The sequence below is a fragment of the Eurytemora carolleeae genome, unplaced genomic scaffold (genome assembly GCF_000591075.1).
Source record: "Eurytemora carolleeae unplaced genomic scaffold, Eaff_2.0 scaffold1287, whole genome shotgun sequence".
Classification (NCBI taxonomy): domain Eukaryota; kingdom Metazoa; phylum Arthropoda; class Copepoda; order Calanoida; family Temoridae; genus Eurytemora; species Eurytemora carolleeae.
In genome coordinates this window covers 35,325-53,302 of record NW_019397189.1, presented here as the reverse complement: position 1 = coordinate 53,302, position 17,978 = coordinate 35,325, and the positions used below count along the sequence as shown (strand labels likewise).

At 33.8% G+C, this 17,978-nt stretch overlaps 2 protein-coding genes across 6 annotated transcripts in view; both read right to left on the bottom strand.

Moving 5' to 3' along the window:
• On the bottom strand, window positions 1-9,167 carry LOC111712618 (proteasomal ATPase-associated factor 1). The gene is made up of 9 exons (XM_023487279.1): window positions 9,063-9,167; window positions 7,891-7,936; window positions 7,066-7,185; window positions 6,063-6,140; window positions 5,667-5,708; window positions 4,667-4,761; window positions 3,254-3,326; window positions 2,570-2,700; window positions 1-67 (listed from the first exon to the last, which is right to left on the bottom strand). Exons 1-9 carry the CDS (start codon window positions 9,146-9,148, stop codon window positions 1-3), a joined length of 738 nt encoding a protein of 245 aa, XP_023343047.1. The 5' UTR covers window positions 9,149-9,167.
• LOC111712616 (uncharacterized) overlaps window positions 9,168-17,978 on the bottom strand; it is a 9,591-nt gene continuing 780 nt past the window's right edge. The window contains exons 3-9 of one of the 5 annotated variants that reach the window (XR_002767501.1): window positions 17,434-17,581; window positions 16,239-16,352; window positions 15,713-15,878; window positions 15,161-15,343; window positions 14,177-14,513; window positions 10,524-10,772; window positions 9,168-9,382 (exon numbers count right to left, since the gene is read on the bottom strand). Coding sequence is in view for 1 of the 5 variants with exons in the window: in XM_023487275.1 (XP_023343043.1) it covers window positions 10,676-10,772; window positions 14,177-14,513; window positions 15,161-15,343; window positions 15,713-15,878; window positions 16,239-16,352; window positions 17,434-17,581 (1,045 nt within the window). In the remaining 4 variants the exon portion in view is untranslated. Of the gene's footprint in view, window positions 9,440-9,871; window positions 10,773-14,176; window positions 14,514-15,160; window positions 15,344-15,712; window positions 15,879-16,238; window positions 16,353-17,433; window positions 17,582-17,978 lie in introns of those variants that run through there. The other 4 variants (XR_002767504.1, XR_002767503.1, XR_002767502.1 and 1 more) reach the window with 4 other exon arrangements.

The window sequence follows — 17,978 nt, the reverse complement described above, 5'->3', positions numbered from 1 at the left end:
TTATATTCCTGCAAGGATTTCTTTATCACGGCTAGCAATACAGTTAACAGCAGAGTCACACTTAAACCTGAATAAGAAATGTAATTTTAGGCGACTCTTTATGTGTAGATTGAAAAAATGATTCACAATGACAATTTTGAAAGAATTAAATGATTAATGCCTTTTCTCAAAATTAAATGTTCTAATCATTATATGTTAGCAAATCAATTTCGTAAATAATAATATGATAATCTTATGAGGAAAAAAATGTAATAATGGAAATTCTTAAACGAGATGAAATAATCTTGATACATTCTTTAACGAAGGCCGCAGGCCTGAGTTAAAGAATGCATCAAGATTATTTCATCGAGTTTAAGAATTCCATTATTACATTTTTATCCTCATAAGATTATTATTATATCATATTTGTGAGGTTCCATGGGCACATACCCAAGAAATTATATTAAAAAATAATTCTGGTGAAATCCGACTATTTTAAGTTGAAACAGTTCACATTATGAAAGGTTGCAAATAAGTTTTATGCTCTTGTTCTGACTAACGCTTTTTTATTTTTCTAATGTTAAAAAAAAACATTTTAAAAGTAAAAATTGGTTCTTAATTTGAAAGTAATGCATGTGGTGTGATTGTTTCCTTAATTTAGTTTAGTTTAGTTTGTTTACCAATTTCTAATGATTTTGCTCGTTTTTTCAAGTTATTGATATACAGCATGTTAAATGTGCCCTGAGTTTTTTTTTAGATGGGGAGAAGGTATTGTATTGGGTTGTCTTAATCTACTGAACAATATCGTGTCTTCATTTATAGAAGAAATCATTTTCTGGATATTAGATCCTAAATCTTCCAAAAAGAGGAGATAAAATCAGGTTATCTAGTAAGAATCAGTTCGACATGAACTGATGAAGATCTTTGTCTTTTATTCATGAAGCAAGATTTACTGGTTTGTTTTCATTGCTATGGAGTGCTAAGACTCCATTAAAAATGTGACACTAATATTTCAATGATAAGTTTTTATATTTTTTTTTGGTTTTGATTGTGGTTTCACTTCCTCATCTCGAACTATGTGAGATATGGTGACTCAGACTGAAAAGCTCTGACCATACTATACAAGTATGCAGAGATTTGCAAAATCTCACCGAACTTGGTTTGAATGAAAATGAACTTAAACTGAAAAAAAATTAATAAAGTAGGCAGTCGGGCAGTATGCTTTAAGACTCGGCAGTTTGATGGAAGTGTCTAATGGAAGGCTAAAAGCATCGTCCATATTTTTGGGAGTGGTCAGAAAATGTTAATTTCCACTCTTCTGTCAGGACTAGGGTTGAGATTCAAATTGATATTTCTGAATTAAGGTATATCAATACTTCAAAAAACAAAAAAGGTAAGTGAGCATGAAAAGGTAAGTGAGCATGTTTTAATAAAGTAAAAAAGGTAAGTTTGCATGTTTTGATATAAAAGAAAAAGGTAAGTGAGCATGCTGTTTTTAAGTTAAAAAAGGTAAGTTTGTATGTATTAATGTAAAAGAAAAAGGTGAGTTAATTAAGTTAATATCTATATTGATCTATACTGAAAAGATCAATATAAGGAGCGTGTAAGAATGAATATTCTTCAACTAGTGTAAGAATTTCCATTCTTTAATTTAATGCTTGGAGCGTGTAAGAATATACATTCTTTCACGCTCTGACCGTGTAATAATTTCCATTCTTACACGGTCTGAGCGTTAAAGAATGAAAATTCTGCACCTACAGTGTAAGAATAAGCATTCTTAAACGCTAGGAAGCGAACAATATTAAAATTGTTCCTCCTGAACCGTGTAATAATGGGAATTCTTACATGATAGGTTTACTACTATGGAACTGAACAGATATGATATAATATTTAATATTATTTTAGTTCAAAAAGTCAAATCTTAAAAGATTTCACTATCAGGTTGCAAAGCTATGGAAATTATAAAACTAGAGTTTGAGGCGAGTGTTCAGTTTCTTTTGGTAATATTTGAACAACATGCAGGGTATTAAGTTTTTAACTAGTTTGTAGTTGGATGGAGGTTAGATGGACAAAGGACATTGGACACTTTTTTTTTAAAACGCTCGATGACAATTTTATCATAATATTCATGTTCTATAACAAAAGGGAGGCCATGAACTTATTTTCAAAATTTTTTATCAACTTTTTGCGAATTAGATCAAAACGCTTGATAACCATTCTAACAAAGAAGTGATCTATTTCTTTCAATGTTATTCTAAAACATTAAGTCAATAAAATCAATATTTTTCAACATAACACTATATTCTAGATGGCATAGTTATTAGTTAAATAGAAGTGTTAGAATTATTTTTTATTTTAAAACTTGAAGTTAATTAAATCAATATTTTTCAACATGACATCCACTATACTTTAGATGGCATAGATATTAGTTAAATAGAAGTGTTAGAATTATTCTTTATTTTAAAACATTAAGTTAATTAAATCAATATTTTTCACCATAACAGCCACTAATATTTTAGACGGCATAGTTAAATGGATTCTGTTTGAAACTTGTTAGATGCTTTGGTAAGAAGAGAAATTTAATCCGAACCTTGTAATAATCTGTCTCGCTGCTAGATCAACTAGATAAACTCCTCCTTGTTCTCCTCCTGCCACCAGGAGTTTATCCTGAACTCCCTCCTCTCCTAGCTCATCTCCTACAGGAGTTCCAAGCTCAATATCCTAGAAATACAGGTTATAGGAGTTTATCCTGAACTTCCTCCTCTCCTAGCTCATCTCCTACAGGGGTTCCAAGCTCAATATCCTAGAAATAAACCTTACAGGAGTTTATCCCCAACTCCCTTCTCTCCTATCTCATCTCCTACAGGAGTTTGAAGCTCTAAATCCTAGCAATGAACCTTTCAGGAGTTTATCCTTAACTCCCTCCTCTCCTATCTCATCTCCTACAGGAGTTCCAAGCTAAATATCCTAGAAATACAGTTTACAAGAGTTTATCCTGAACTTCCTACTCTCCTATCTTATCTCCTCAATGAGTTCCAAGCTAAATATCCTAGAAATGCACCCTGCAGAAGTTTATCTTCAACTCCCTCCTCTCCTACCTCATCTCCTACAGGAGTACTATGCTCCCCCCCCCATGGTTGAACATATCGGGGGGGGGGGGGGGGGGCACTCTTTGCACCATCAAATACTATCCTGCAGTCTTGATATTTCATTATCTTTATTTTTTAATATTTCCAAATATAAGAAAATTGTTTCGTAATAAATATTATATTACCGAAGTGAATGTGGTTGTATCCAGTAGTGTACAAGTGTTTAAGATATCCCCGGTTTCTATCACAGCAAAGCATCTGAAAATATCCAATGTAAACTACTCTCTCCTTTTCTCAACTCTATGAAACCGTAGGTGATGCACAGCTTCCTTTTTCTGTAGTTTTCACCAAGAATTATTATTATTTCCTTTTAACCCTACTATAAATTATATTTACCATTTTATTGCTAGAAAAAGGGCATTCATTTCAAATTTGGATTTGATGGAATTATTTTAAGGATTTACGTTTTTGGCATTTAACTTTCCCCCTAGAAATCTAGAATGAACTAGATTTTTTCTTAAATCATTTTATTTGACCTTCATTGAAATTTTTTTTTATATTTAATAAAAATGGAAATTTTGTTCTACAAAATTATTAATTAAAAAAGTTTTTTAATTTCTGTTTTGCAAACAGAAAAGACTTTCAATGTGCAAAAACGAAGATTCTGCCTAGACATTGCAGATATTTTTGCATTTTGTATTCATGTTAAAAAAATGTATATATTAGCTTTGTTCATCCAAGACTTTGTTCTTCAATGGTTAAAAGAGTTTTCTTAGAATATAAAAGAAGGAACCGTATTTTCATATACTTCTGCATAAATCAAAAACACAAGAACAAGAGTTTGAAAAAGAATTCATAAATAATAAACAACTTTTCAGCAAAAGAAATCCTTTTTGCTTGACAAATGCAAGCATTGAAAAGTTTGCAACAAATATAAAAATGTTATATATACAATACATGCACCTTCCTTATATTACACACACAAATATAAAAATGTTATATATACAATACATGCACCTTCCTTATATTACACACACAAATATATACAATACATGCACCTTCCTTATATTACACACACAAATATAAAAATGTTACATACATACAATTTCTGGGCCGAGCGCTGCGGCTAGAAAAAGCTAAGGGGCAGAGCGCCACGGCTAGGAAAGACTAGGGGACTGGGCGCTGCGGCCACAAGTCCATTTAGCAGCTGTAAAACCACGTGTATTAGGTCGGATGTGTAGCATAGCGGATTTGTCGTAGGTCAGAAGTAAAGTATCGCGGATTTGCGTAAGTCGAAAAATACACCACCAGAAAAATATGATATTTAAGATAGTGGAAAACATTTTCCAAAAGGTACGTTTTAAAACCTTGTTTTAGACGGTTTCTGACAAATTCGCATTTAATAAAAATAGCAACAATCAATTCGTACTATTATCTTTTGTCCGTTTATGCTTCGCATACATTTCTTTTTGCGTTATATTTTAATTTAAAGGTTAATATTTCAAAAAAAACTTTTTGGAAGCTTGAAAATTATGTTAATTTTGTTGCTTAATTGGAACGAAAACATTTTATTTCATTAATTAAAATAAATGGGTTACCTTGACTGCCCACAAATCCAAAGTCTAACCGATCCGTCTTTAGACACTGTAGCAATATTCTTTCCCTTTTCCACTATACAGGCACCAGTTACAGCCTTAAAATAGACATTTTATCCATTTTTGGAGACTGTAACAATAGTCTTTCCATTATACAGGTTTAAGTAACAGCCTAAAGATAATCATTTTATCCATCTTCCCCCCCCCCTCCCCCCGCCCATCTAGACTACATACGGTTTAGTGTTTAGGAGATACAAAATTTATTCGAATCAAACGAGATTTTAATTCAAGAGAGATAGAAAAATATATTTCTAGTTCTAAAAGGGCCTTAAATAGCGAGTTAATAATTGATTCTTAAATTGAGATATGGTTTGAGAACATGGAACTCGGAATCTTTTACCCAATGAACCCGGAACAATTTACCCATAGAACTTGGAACCATTTACTCATGGAACCCAGAACCATTTACTCATGGAACCCAGAACCATTTACTCATGGAACCCAAAACCATTTACTCATGGAACCCAGAACCATTTACTCATGGAACCCAAAACCATTTACTCATGGAACCCAAAACCATTTACTCATGGATCCCAGAACCATTTAAGCAATGAACCCGGAATCATTCACCCATGGAACCAAAAACTATTAACTCATGGAAACCGGAACAATTTACCCATGGAACCAGGAACCATTTACCCATGGAACCCGGAACCATTCACACATGGAACCAGAAATTATTCACTCATGGAATCCGGAACCATTTATCCATGGAACCAGGAACCATTTACCCATGGAACAAGGAACCATTTATCCAATGAACCCGGAACCATTTACCCGTGATATCTAAGACACTGAATTAGTAAAACTACTTAGCAATGGAACCAGAATCATCAATTCCAATAAATTAATAAAACATGAACCTTGAATCCTTTATTTTAAGCTAATGATATTATTATTATTATAATAATGAAATGACTATTATGAAAATAATAATATTCACCTCTGCAACATGTTCTTGAAACTGCCGTCTCACTTCTCCACTCTGCACCATCATTCCTTTTATACCTTTCAGTAATGGAAGATGACAATAAGGATTTCAAGTCTTAATTCAAAACTTATTCCCTTGGGACAAGGAATACAAATTGTCTCCAGAAAGTAGAAATTATAACAAAGGAAAGTTCAAAAAACACATTGTTAATTAAAGACCAATTGGTCTCATTTCGGACTCTAAGGACTTTCTACGTTTACGGGCGTTTTTAAGCGCTAGTTCAACCTGTTATTATTAAAGATAAAAGGAAAATAAAAATTCAAGTTTCTTGTACAATAAACACTGAAACCTTGCCGCCTTGTGCCATCTCCAAGCTTTGATTTAAGGTTTTATTTATGAAAGGAATTCCTGAGTTTCAAAGACGAGAATTCTTTCTGCGGAGCTAATAACTCCTAAACCTCCCACTCCAACATCCAAACCGGATAACTGCAAATAGAAAAATATTAAAGGGATTGGCGAACGTAGTTTAAAGCGACTCTTCAATTAAAGGGCGTCGTTCCCAAAATTACTTCTAAAACCTTAATCGGCGTAAATTATCGTTTTACTTCCTTGGCCAACACTTCTATCATTTTCTAATCCAGGTTTCGCTTCTAAAAAGCCTGGTCGTAAATTTTTATCGGACAAATGAAAAAAATTGTCAACAACATTTTATTCAAATTATAATGCCTATCTTGCTGAACAGGTTATGTCATTTTTAAGATAAAAAAAAATACAGTCATTTAAAATTAAATTACAAAGAACGTATAACACAAAAAAAATCATTGACAAAATTCAAAATAATTTCGAAATACAAATACTTTTTTAAAAGATTGAACTGTTACTTTTTTGGATATTGTTATCAATGATTAAGATAAAAGCCATCTTTTGGGTGGCCAGGTGAAAGGAATTGAATTTTCGCCATAAACGCTGATTTTCTAATACCAATATCTTTGCACATTGGTCACCAATTTTGTAGTTCTATGATATTTCAAACTATCAATTCTGTTAGGTCAAGTAGTCAACGTTTGAAATTCTAAACCATCATGTTGCAAAGAAATAGGAATTAGAAAATTCTAATTTGTGGCAAAAGCTTTTTCAAATAAAGTGTTTATCAATTGCTAAAAACTACATTGGCAGGAGGCGGGAACATAACAGAAGTACATAGGCAGGAGGCGGGTACACAACAGAAGTACATAGGCAGGAGGCGGGTACATAACAGAAGTACAAAGAGAGTACATTATATGTCTAAAAAGAACACTACCAAAAAATATATTTTAAAATGTCAATAAAAAATCTAATAAAATTTTTGGCTTTTGTCAACAAAGCAAAAAGTTGTGTTTACTAGTTGTGGATGGATAAAGGTTGAACTGACCGGGGTATCGAATTTGAATATTTGTTGAGGGGCGAGGAAGGCCGCAGTATCTGTACCCCAGGATATACTGAGAATCCTTGGTTTCACCAGGAACCCGTGTAAACCCTCATCACCACAAACCTTACGCAGTACATTAATTATTCAATCTCATTTCGCACATATTCCCGTTTTAAGAGAGCTGGGAACTTTAGAATTGGATACCTTTAATCCCGATTGCTTAATCTGAATATCCAATGTGGACACTCTTAATTTCACAACGTTAATACGCTCTTTGTGACCTAGTTTGTGGATCCATACTTAAGATTAAAGTAATCTTCAGATTAACAGAAAAGGAAAATCAAGCATTGATCTCGATATCCACAACTCTCCTTGAAATCCATAACTCTTAAGTTTTCAGCTCTGCTGATTTTTTATAATTAGTGAACATTTGAATATTTTACCTTGGCAGACCAAAGCTATCGCTGGGATCAAATAAAAAATTTGTTGCCCGGTAGCTTTAGCTTTTTTAATTTTTAAAACAAACCAAAAAACAAGGCAAATACGTGCACAGATAAAAACTTTAAATTTTAGCCTAAACTTATTTTAAAGTTTACTGCATGGTTTCATTTGAAAATAAGTTTTATGAAGTTGCTTTTTTACATTTTTGATTTTACAATAATAATTAAGTGTGCAATTACCTCATTTCAGGGTTGAAGGTATTAAAGAAAAAGTTGCAAGTATCCTTCTAGGTGGTTTAATTAATTTACAAAGTATCATTTTGATGTCTAGTAAAATAGAAAGGACGCTTAAAAAATATCATCGAATTAGAACTGAATAATTATTTCCCTGATTTCCTCTTCTTGTTAAATCCAGGTGTACCCCTTTCTCATTCCTAAACAAAGCTTATAAATTATCATCTTCTTACATACAAGTTCTTACATTTCAAACCAACAACCAAGAACAAGATGGAGGTCGTTCAACCTCTCCAACAGGATACTGTTCCTGGGGACCCCTCGCCAGGAATTCTCCCTGCCTTCTACAGGGTTGTATGATTTGTAGCACGCCAACCAACCACGTTCGTAACCTGGATGTGGACCTGAACAACAGTAATACCACCCCGACCTCTACGCCTGCTACATCTTTTTCGATGTTTTAAACTACGCTACCAAACCCCCAAACCCTTGATAACTCCTTTTTCACTCCGACACGAAAAACTAGTAAGCTAGTAAGCTATTGAACTACACTAAAATATTGTCATTTATGTTAAACCTGTATTTTATTACAGGTTTGAAATAAATCTATTTAATGATTTTTAGAGACTACTGTGTCCGAGTTGAGGAGCCTAACCAACGAACCAACATCCTAACCAGCGAGCCAACCTCCTAACCAACGAACCAACCTCTTAACCAACGAACCAACCTAACCAACAAACCAATTAACCAATGTTCCGTATATCCTTAGCCCCTCCCCCTTTCTGAAAGCAAAAAATCCCTTGACAATCTTTTTTTCAGAAGGGGGGGGGAGGGTAAAAAGAACTAGGATAACCGGACCCAAAATATGCCAGAGGCATAATTTCAATTGAGTCTCTATTTAGAAAAGCCAAAGCACCATAACCCTTTGTAGAATTTAAAAATGGAGAAATCCTCATTTTCCCATTTGAAAATTGACAATCTGATTCTGATGCTGCAAATTGTCTTAATACGAGGCTTGGATTTCCAAGCAAAATATGGTAAAAATTAGGAGAATACTATTTCTAAGCCATTAATTTATTGCAGGGGAGTTCAAGAGTTAAATTGCGTTTAAATTATGTCTTAATTAGCTTGAGAACCAAGCGTTAGAATCTCAAAACCAAGCTTGGAACATTCCCATGGTTCTCCCGAGTTCCCTAGTCAAAATTTGAGGCAAGTTGATCAAGGGATTCATGAGTTATGATCGGAGATCAAAACAAACACACAGAGAATACAACTTTGTTTAAATAAATAATACATTTCTTCAAAATCCCGAGAGAACAAAATTACCGAATTTTTTTGGAAAGCCAGGCTGTCCCTCCCTCCTCCTCTAGCCTGGACTCCCAGCCAGGTTCAATAAACAGGCTCACCTCCATTTTTTAAATGGGAAATAAATCTGAAAAGAAAAATACTGGATTCCAACATTATTCAAGAAAATTTATATAGACATTATGATTTCTAGTTTAAGCGATCGAGTCGCTTTGTGATATTGAAGATATACAATTTAACAGAATAAATTATTTTGATAACGGTAAATTATAAATTATGACTGAATAGTAGTGATGACAATATATGGAGCTTGGCATCGTTGGATAACAGGTTTTTATATGCTTTTTTTTTAAAAAAGATTTTGTAATGAATAAAAATAAGAAAATGTATCATTTACTCTCAGACAAATTTCCATTGATTTTAATGTGTCTAAGAGTAAATGACATTCCTTTGTGAAAAATAACAAATTATTCTTATTAAAAATTATTTTTAAAAGGGGCGGGATTAAATGAAAATTGTTGCATACCAAAAACACAGCTTTTTATAAAGAAATGACTATTTCAACAAAAATAAGACTCTTCTCTTTTATAAGAATTTTCTAACGTGCCCAGTTCTAGATTTGTGCATTATATATTCAAATTTTAAATCTCGGAGAAATCTAATAAACAATTCAAACTGAAAACAACAAAATATAATTTACAGGTTTAACATATCTTTAATCTATTAAATATATATATATATATATTATATAATTTCGGATAAGGTGGGAGGAATAAGGAGGATGTGATTATTGCACAATTGAATTGATTGAACATAATTTATTAATGAACGGTTAAGAAAAATATGTGAAGGAAGAAAGCAGTGCTGGCTTCCAAAGATAAATTTTTACCAAAGTTTGAAAACATTTCCTTCCTCTGCCACATTTCAAACTTTCCAATTCATAGAGTAAACTTTTTCAAATGAAAGATAAACAAAGAATAAAATTTCCAAATTTTACATCCGAATATACAGCAGTCTTGTGCTAAACTTCTGAGAATAATTATTTAGACAAAAATGAAAACTTTGTTTTAACGGAAAAATTATTGTTAAGCTCAGGTATTCCAGTTTTTTTCTTTAATTGATCTTGGATGATGTAATAATGTCGGGACGGACCAAGGTTGTATAATAAGGTTGGATACTTTGGATTCGCTCCAATGTAGGTAAAGACGACCTTCATAGCAATGGACACTCTAAATCAACATAAGACGTGACTGATACTAAACTAATAATCATCAAATTTAACAAATATTGATTGTGCTAACAAGTGTGAAACTAAAAAAGCAATTATAATTCAAGATTTTAATTTTTTAGTTCGTTTATATATAGTGAGCCGCAAAATGTATTATTCTTTAAAATAGGCAGTAACGTCATATGACGATTCAGAGTGCCCTTTGCAACAAAGACGACATTTGCATACATTAGAGCACATTCTGATGTGTTAACCTTATTATACAACCTTGGGACGGACAGTCTTTTGCATTGATTTGTATGTAACGTATCCAGATGGTTTACTTTTTATAGGGACTGCTGGTGTCGTTTTAAGTGAAGAGCAGAGAACTGTCTGTACACTGTACAGTGTACCGACATGTACAGGTCTAAAGCACAGGACGTACAAGGCAGGTTTTCTGTACAAGTTTACAGCAGAAACTATCGTCAACAACCTTCAGTTGGGTGCAAAATTTGTGGAACCATCTAAAAAAACAAAATAAGTTAAAATTGTCACATATTGTGAACTGTTTCTTCCAACTTCATAATTGGGATTAATGATATAAAGACATTTTCCAGGTGTAGTCCAGACTCTAGTTCTCATTTCTGTCATGACGTCATCAAAATGTATCTATTATCATATTGATATATAGGCTCTTAAAGGTACGTCCCCGATTAACAACGGTACGCTTTGACATTTGACTTGTAATTGAGGACAGAGGCCTCAGTGTATTGATTTCTTAAATTCTGTGTAAAGGAGTGTACGCTAGCGTACTGTGTGAACTCAAAACGGATGACGTCACATTTATTCCTAGAAAATCTAGCATATTCTTTATCCAACCCGGGTTTCAAAAAATTAATTGTCAAATTTGTAACCTGGCACATCTAGTAAGTAAATATTATTTTCCTTTCAGGGACTGTAACGGAAAAATGAAAGAGGGTATAGGATGAAACCTGAAAATCTCAGGATTTAATTGAGACATATATCTGATGTTCTTGTCTCGAGAAAATAAATGAAACTGTGTCAACATTATACCAAAACGTATACATATAGGATTTTGAATAAGATTCGTAGTATTAAACAGATCATATTCAACAAATACGCTCCAAATCTGAAAACTAGGATATCCCAGAAGACACTGAGAAACTCAAGTTTACTCCTACTATTATTTGAATTTAAAGGGAGTGTTCGCGAAAAATGAAAGGGGGTATAAGGCTTAATGCGATAAAAATCGCTACTAATCTTACTTCTATCTGTTGCGTCTTTAAGGAGAAAATTGTTAAAAACGTCTTATACCGAATAACTTAGCGTCCATACAAATTGAGAAAATTGCTACATACGACTTATGCCGTAAAAAATCAATTTAATTTCAAACAAATCATTCAGATATTACAACCTATAGTCATCGATTATCTTTCGCCACATTTGTATTTAGTTTATATTTTATAATATTTTTGATTTCGTTTTTTAAAGATATTTCTCTGGCGCTGGATTTTCGACCATTCCTGGAAAATATGAAAATGTCGTCTTCATTATCAAAAATCCTCGAAACAGGCATAAAAGTAACTATCAGATCATAAAAAATAGAAAATATTAAAAAAACAGATAAACTATTTCTAGAACGGATAAAGTATTTCTAGAACGGATAAAGTATTACTGAAACGGATAAAGTATTTCTAGACCGGATATAGTATTTCTAGAACGGATATAGTATTTCTAGAACGGATAAAGTATTTCTAGAACGGATATAGTATTTCTAGAACGGATATAGTATTTCTAGAACGGATAAAGTATTTCTAGAACGGATATAGTTTTTCTAGAACGGATATAGTATTTCTAGAACGGATAAAGTTTTTCTAGAACGGATGAAGTATTTCTAGTACGGATAAAGTATTTCTAGAACGGATATGGTATTTCTAGAACGGATGTAGTATTTCTAGAACGGATAAAGTATTTCTAGAACAGATATAGTATTTCTAGAACGGATAAAATATTTCTAGAGCGGATAAAGTATTTCTAGAACGGATAAAGTATTTCTAGAATGGATATAGTATTTCTAGAACGGATAAAGTATTTCTGGAACGAATAAAGTATTTCTAGAACGGATAAAGTGTTTCTAGAACGGATAAAGTATTTCTAGAACGGATAAACTATTTCTAGAACGGATAAAGTATTTCTAGAGCGGATAAAGTATTTCTAGAACTGATAAATTATTTCTAGAACGGATAAAGTATTTCTAGAACGGATAAACTATTTTTAGAGCGGATAAAGTATTTCTAGAATGGATAAACTATTTCTAGAACAGCTAAAGTATTTCTAGAACGGATAAAGTATTTCTAGAACGGATAAAGTATTTCTAGGACGGATATAGTATTTATAGAACGGATAAACTATTTCTAGAACAGATAAAGTATTTCTAGAACGGATAAAGTATTTCTAGAACGGATAAAGTATTTCTAGAACGGATAAAGTATTTCTAGAACGGATAAACTATTTCTAGAACAGATAAAGTATTTCTAGAACGGATAAAGTATTTCTAGAACGGATATAGTATTTCTAGAACGGATATAGTATTTCTAGAACGGATAAAGTATCACTAGAACGGCTTCAATTACTATCAAAACGGATACGATTACTACCAGAAAGTAAGAAAGTACCAATGAAACAGATATAATTAATACTGGAGCGTGCCATGCCATTGACCCTACCTCACGTCGTTTTAAAACTACAATTGCTTACAGGCGCGTACACAGGATTTTAGCCAGGGGGGGGCAAGATTTCGCGCGAAGCGCGAAAAATTTTTTTTTGCCCCCCCCTGGCTGTTTTTTGCCCCCCCCTGGAATTGTTTTGTTCAAAAAGTCAATTAACACCATAAAAATACACCAAAAAGACTACATTTTTGGGTGTTACTAACCTTATAGAGTCTAAAATTTATTCCTTTGCTCGAAAAACTAACTTTAACTTTTTAACTTTATAAATTTATAAATTTATCACTTAACTCCATCACAGCTAACTAAATCAATAATCACAGCATCATTAAAAATCATATTTTCACTGATAAACGAAATCTTTTCTGAAATTTGTAGATAGAATNAGATGAAAAATGTCGTCTTATGAGCAATCTATCTTTATCTATGGTTGTAGACCTTAGATATTTCAAACTATGAATTCTGTTAGATCAAATATCTGAATTTAAAATATCAAAGGTTTACAACATCAGATTCCAAAGGTTTACATATTTGAGTTTGTGCCAAAGACTCAATTCCTTTATAAATTGACTGTAAGAAAAAATAGAAAAATAGAAAATAGAATACCTTTATTACATCTTCCATCATGTTATAAGCATCTAATATGTCGATGTTTTGTTTTTGAAAAAGTTTTAGTTTAAAGTATCTTAACAGTTTGTGTTAACAGTGAATTTAGACAAATCCTAAGTCTTTGTCATTGTCAGGTGTTACTTTTTAAATTTGTTTCCTTTTAATTTTGTATTTTCCAGGGGGGGGCCCTGCCCCCCCCTGGAACTCCCAGGGGGGGGCAAGAGGACTACTGCCCCCCCCCCTATGTACGCCACTGATTGCTTATATGAGTGGATATTGGATAACCTAAGGCTACTATTCTGAATCTAAAAGAGTCACTAACAGGCGTGCAATTTTTCTGAACTGCTTTTTGATGATATAGGAGGAATACGAAAATTGAACATCAAAAGGAAATTTTGTTCATTCTTTTTGATACTTTTTACTCAAAAAAATTATTCATTTTCCCCTGAAAATCAATAATTTTCCCAAATTCAACGAATAAAGATATAAAAAATGTTTTCAGTCCGCGTAAGTATATATAACTACTGAGGGGGGGGGGACTCAACATTTTGTTAATACTCCATTTAAAATACCTGTTACAGTCACAACCTATCCACTCCGTAGTAGAGCCTAGCTCAGATCCTCCGGGTAGAACAGGATCATACTGTCCACAGATAGCACACACCCAGGTATCCACGTTCTGCAGGTCATGCCAACCCTTATCCTTACTCCGGGGTGTACTAGAACCTCTGCTCCGTGCTCTACCACGGGTTCGTAGTGCTCCGCCTTTACCCCGGCCACGCCCTCCCTCCACACGGGGTTCCTTTGTGGTAATGTTAGAGAATTCAAGAGAGTTTCGACGCTTTCTTGACGTGACGATTTTTATCACATTTGAGATTTCAGTTGGTTTGAGGATTGCCATAAACTCTCCTAAAACAATTTCTAATAAATATTAAAAAATATATTTACACTTAATTGAGAATTAAAAACAATTTGACATTTTATATTTGTGTTTACTTAACAACCGGTTACAGACATATCTAATTCATTTTTAAGATCCTCTCCTGATCCTATCTGACGAGCTGACCGTAGGATCTCCTGATCCTACCTGATGAGTTGACCGTAGGATCGAGCCTGATCCTCTCCAGAGCCTACCTGACAAGCTGACCGTAGGATCTCCTGATCATCTACTAATCCTACCGTAGGATCTCCTGATACTCTACTGATCCTACCGTAGGAACTCCTGACCTCTCCAGATCTTACCTGACGAGCTGATCGTAGGATCTCCTGATCCTCTCGTGACCCTACCTGACGAGCTAACCGTTGGATCTCCTGGTCCTTTCCAGATCTTACCTGACGAGCTGGCTGTAGGATCTCCTGATTCTCTCCTGATCCTACCTGAAGGGATGACTGTAGGATCTCCTGATCCTCTCCAGATCCTACCTGACAAGCTAAACGTAAAATCTCCTAATCCTTACCAGATCCTTCCTGACGAGCTGACCGTAGGATCTCCTGATCCCCATAGATCCTACCTGACGAGCTAACCGAAGGATCTCCTGATCCTCTCCGTATCCTACCTGACGAGCTGACCGTAGGATCTCCTGATCCTCGACCAGACAATGCTCTGCTCCGTCCCGCTGATCTAGAGGACCCAGATACACGGCGGGGAGAAGGTCCAGACAAAATTCGGGAGGACGGGATAACCCCACTCCGGGGTGAGGTGGTGGGCCGGGGCGAGGTTAGATCTGGAGAAGGCGAACCTAGGAACAATTTAAATCATCAGAACTAATCAGACACAGTGCAAAGACTACATTTGTAATATTATTATTTAAATATTCAAGGGCGCAGAATTTCTTTAAAAACTCTCTCAGTCAAACGCATTTTTTAGTTCTAAATTAAATAGCAAAATTTAACTGGAAGTTTCTCAAAAAGAGCACTACAGGAATTTCTTAAAATTAAAATGCTAGCTTTGGCAAAGTCTACTTTCAGTTTCTGTCAAAACCTCATGTTTTGTGTTTTGTTTTTCAAGCCCTATATCATTAATAGCTAAGGTGAACGGTGGAAACCGGTTCACACTTTTTTAATTTTGAAGGTGTTGACATTTTAAAAAGAAAACTTTTTTAGCTTACTTGGTGGTGAGTCAATGTACTCTGAGTCTGACCCAAGGCTATCCTGTGATAATTTTCTAGAACTTCTACTTCTACTTCGTTCCTTCAAACATTCTACAGCTTTGTGAGATCCGTTCTTTTGTGTTTCGGTCTTTGGTTTGATTTTAATCTCATCCTCCTCTTCTAACTTAAATAAAGAAGTAATATAAAAAGAGAGAATAAATTTGACCCAAAATAGTTCTCTTATTATTTATAATTTTACCCAACACATGATGGGATAAAATACAGACACATGATGGGATAAAAAACATATAATTTGCCCCCTTTTTTTAGCTTGCTAAACCAACATTTTTAGTGGTTTTATGCCACAAAATATATTCATAATTTCTTTAGTGCATTGCAGTGTTACTTTTTTACTTCCTTTACACTAAAAATTCTGAATTTTTATGAAAAATACATGTACTCTAGACTTCAATATAGTAAGAGAAATTAAATGTGAAAAACGTGACCGTTCTCATCAATTGCCAGTAAACAATTATATACTTACACTAGATTTGTGTTTCTTAACATTCTCTTCTAAAACTTCCACAACAACATTCTGAGGATCGATCTGCAGCAACAGCACCAACTGCTGTAGGTCCCAGGAGTTAAACTGGGACAGCTTAACAGGGTTTATATTATTATTATCAACAACGAAAAAATATACATGTACAATTGTACGCTGTACATTCATTATCAGAAAGACAAGGAATTAATTAACAATTAATCAGACGACTTTACAATCTAATTTTACAAATATGATTTATAAAAATATAATCACACAATATCCCTAGTCCTGCCATTTCCAAAATGTGGTCCAAACTTTTTCATTTATGTAAAGTTGCCTGATTAACTATCACCGATCACTGAGTCGCCGGCGTGTCNGGTAATTCTGGGTCTTTCTGATTATGCATGTATTTAAAAGTAATATATGCACATTGCACACAGTTATACATTTTTTAAGCTAAACTAAATTGCGAATTTACCATTATGAAAACAAATTTTGTGAGCAAAAGTAAAAATTAAACTAATCCTTATTATGCCGAAAATTTCAATATTTCTCCAAAGAATGGTGCAAAATATTATATTCAATAATGAAGATTTTTTTGAATGATTACAGTCATTGACTTTTAAGCATTAATAGAAAAATTATGCAAATTATCTTAAATGATCCTTCTATTATTATTATTCAACCTACAGAGTCAAAGTATCATATCCTGTAGGTTTTTGAGGTATGTTACGCTAAGCTCTGTGGTTGAGCTCCTGGCCGTGTCTGTTTCGGTTTTAGTAAATCATTTAACTAGAAAACCAGTGCTTAGGATTCGGATCCGTTGGATCCGCAAGATTTTGGCTTCCTGAATCCGGATCCGCAGAAATATGCGGATCCACGCATCCGGATCCAAGGGGTAAAACATCAACCAAAAACTGCAAGAACAACTTTTTTACTCCTAAAACCCAACTATGAACTTTTGAAAAAAAGAGATTATAAAAATTTCCTCATTTCTGAATGGTAAATCAAGTTTTAAAATAAAAATAAGCGAAAACAAAATTGAAAATTATTTATTGTTCAAAAAATTCAGTAAATCTTAAAGAAATGACCTGGATCCGGATAATTTTTTTACACTGCGGATCCAGGATCCAGATCCGGATCCGCATAAAAATTAAATGGATCCTAAGCACTGTAGAGAACTAATAAAAAGTACCTTCATGTATCCTGTATATATAAATTCTACAAGCTGTTCGGCAACCGAAGTACGAACTCCAGGAAGGAGAAGAACAGCTTGATCTCCTCCTCCTCCTGTCTCTACTAGGACTTGTGCTAAGAACTTGGACACTGCTCCAAGAACAATCCTAACAAAGAATGTATTGTTTTAAAGGGAGTGTTCGCGAAAAATTAAAGGGGGTACAGGCATACGTCGAAAAATATTCGATGGTGAGTGCTACTTATCTTACTTCTATCTGATGCATCTTTAAGGAGAAAATTGTTAAAAACCACTCATTCCTAAAAACGTAGCGTCCATACGAATTCAGAAAGTTTCAATATTCGACACGGATCGAAACAAAATCAATTGAATTCTAACCCAATCGTTCAGATATTACAACTTATAATCATCGAACTTTTTCGACGCATTCGTATAAAGTTAATATTTCATAATATATTTTATTTGTCTTTTACAATGCACTTAAAACGAGTAATTTTTGTCCGCTAGGTGTCTTTCCCACGTGGAACCACAGACACATCGAGAAC

Coding starts and splice junctions, on each gene's coding strand:
- LOC111712618 (XM_023487279.1), bottom strand. CDS start 9,148: ATGGAGGTGAGCCTGTTTATTGAACCTGGCTGGGAGTCCAGGCTAGAG. Junction 7,186..7,890: donor TAACAAGAAGAGGAAATCAG/GGAAATAATTAT, acceptor GTACTGCGTAAG/GTTTGTGGTGATGAGGGTTT. Junction 4,762..5,666: donor TTCAAGAACATGTTGCAGAG/GTGAATATTATT, acceptor GTCTATTTTAAG/GCTGTAACTGGTGCCTGTAT.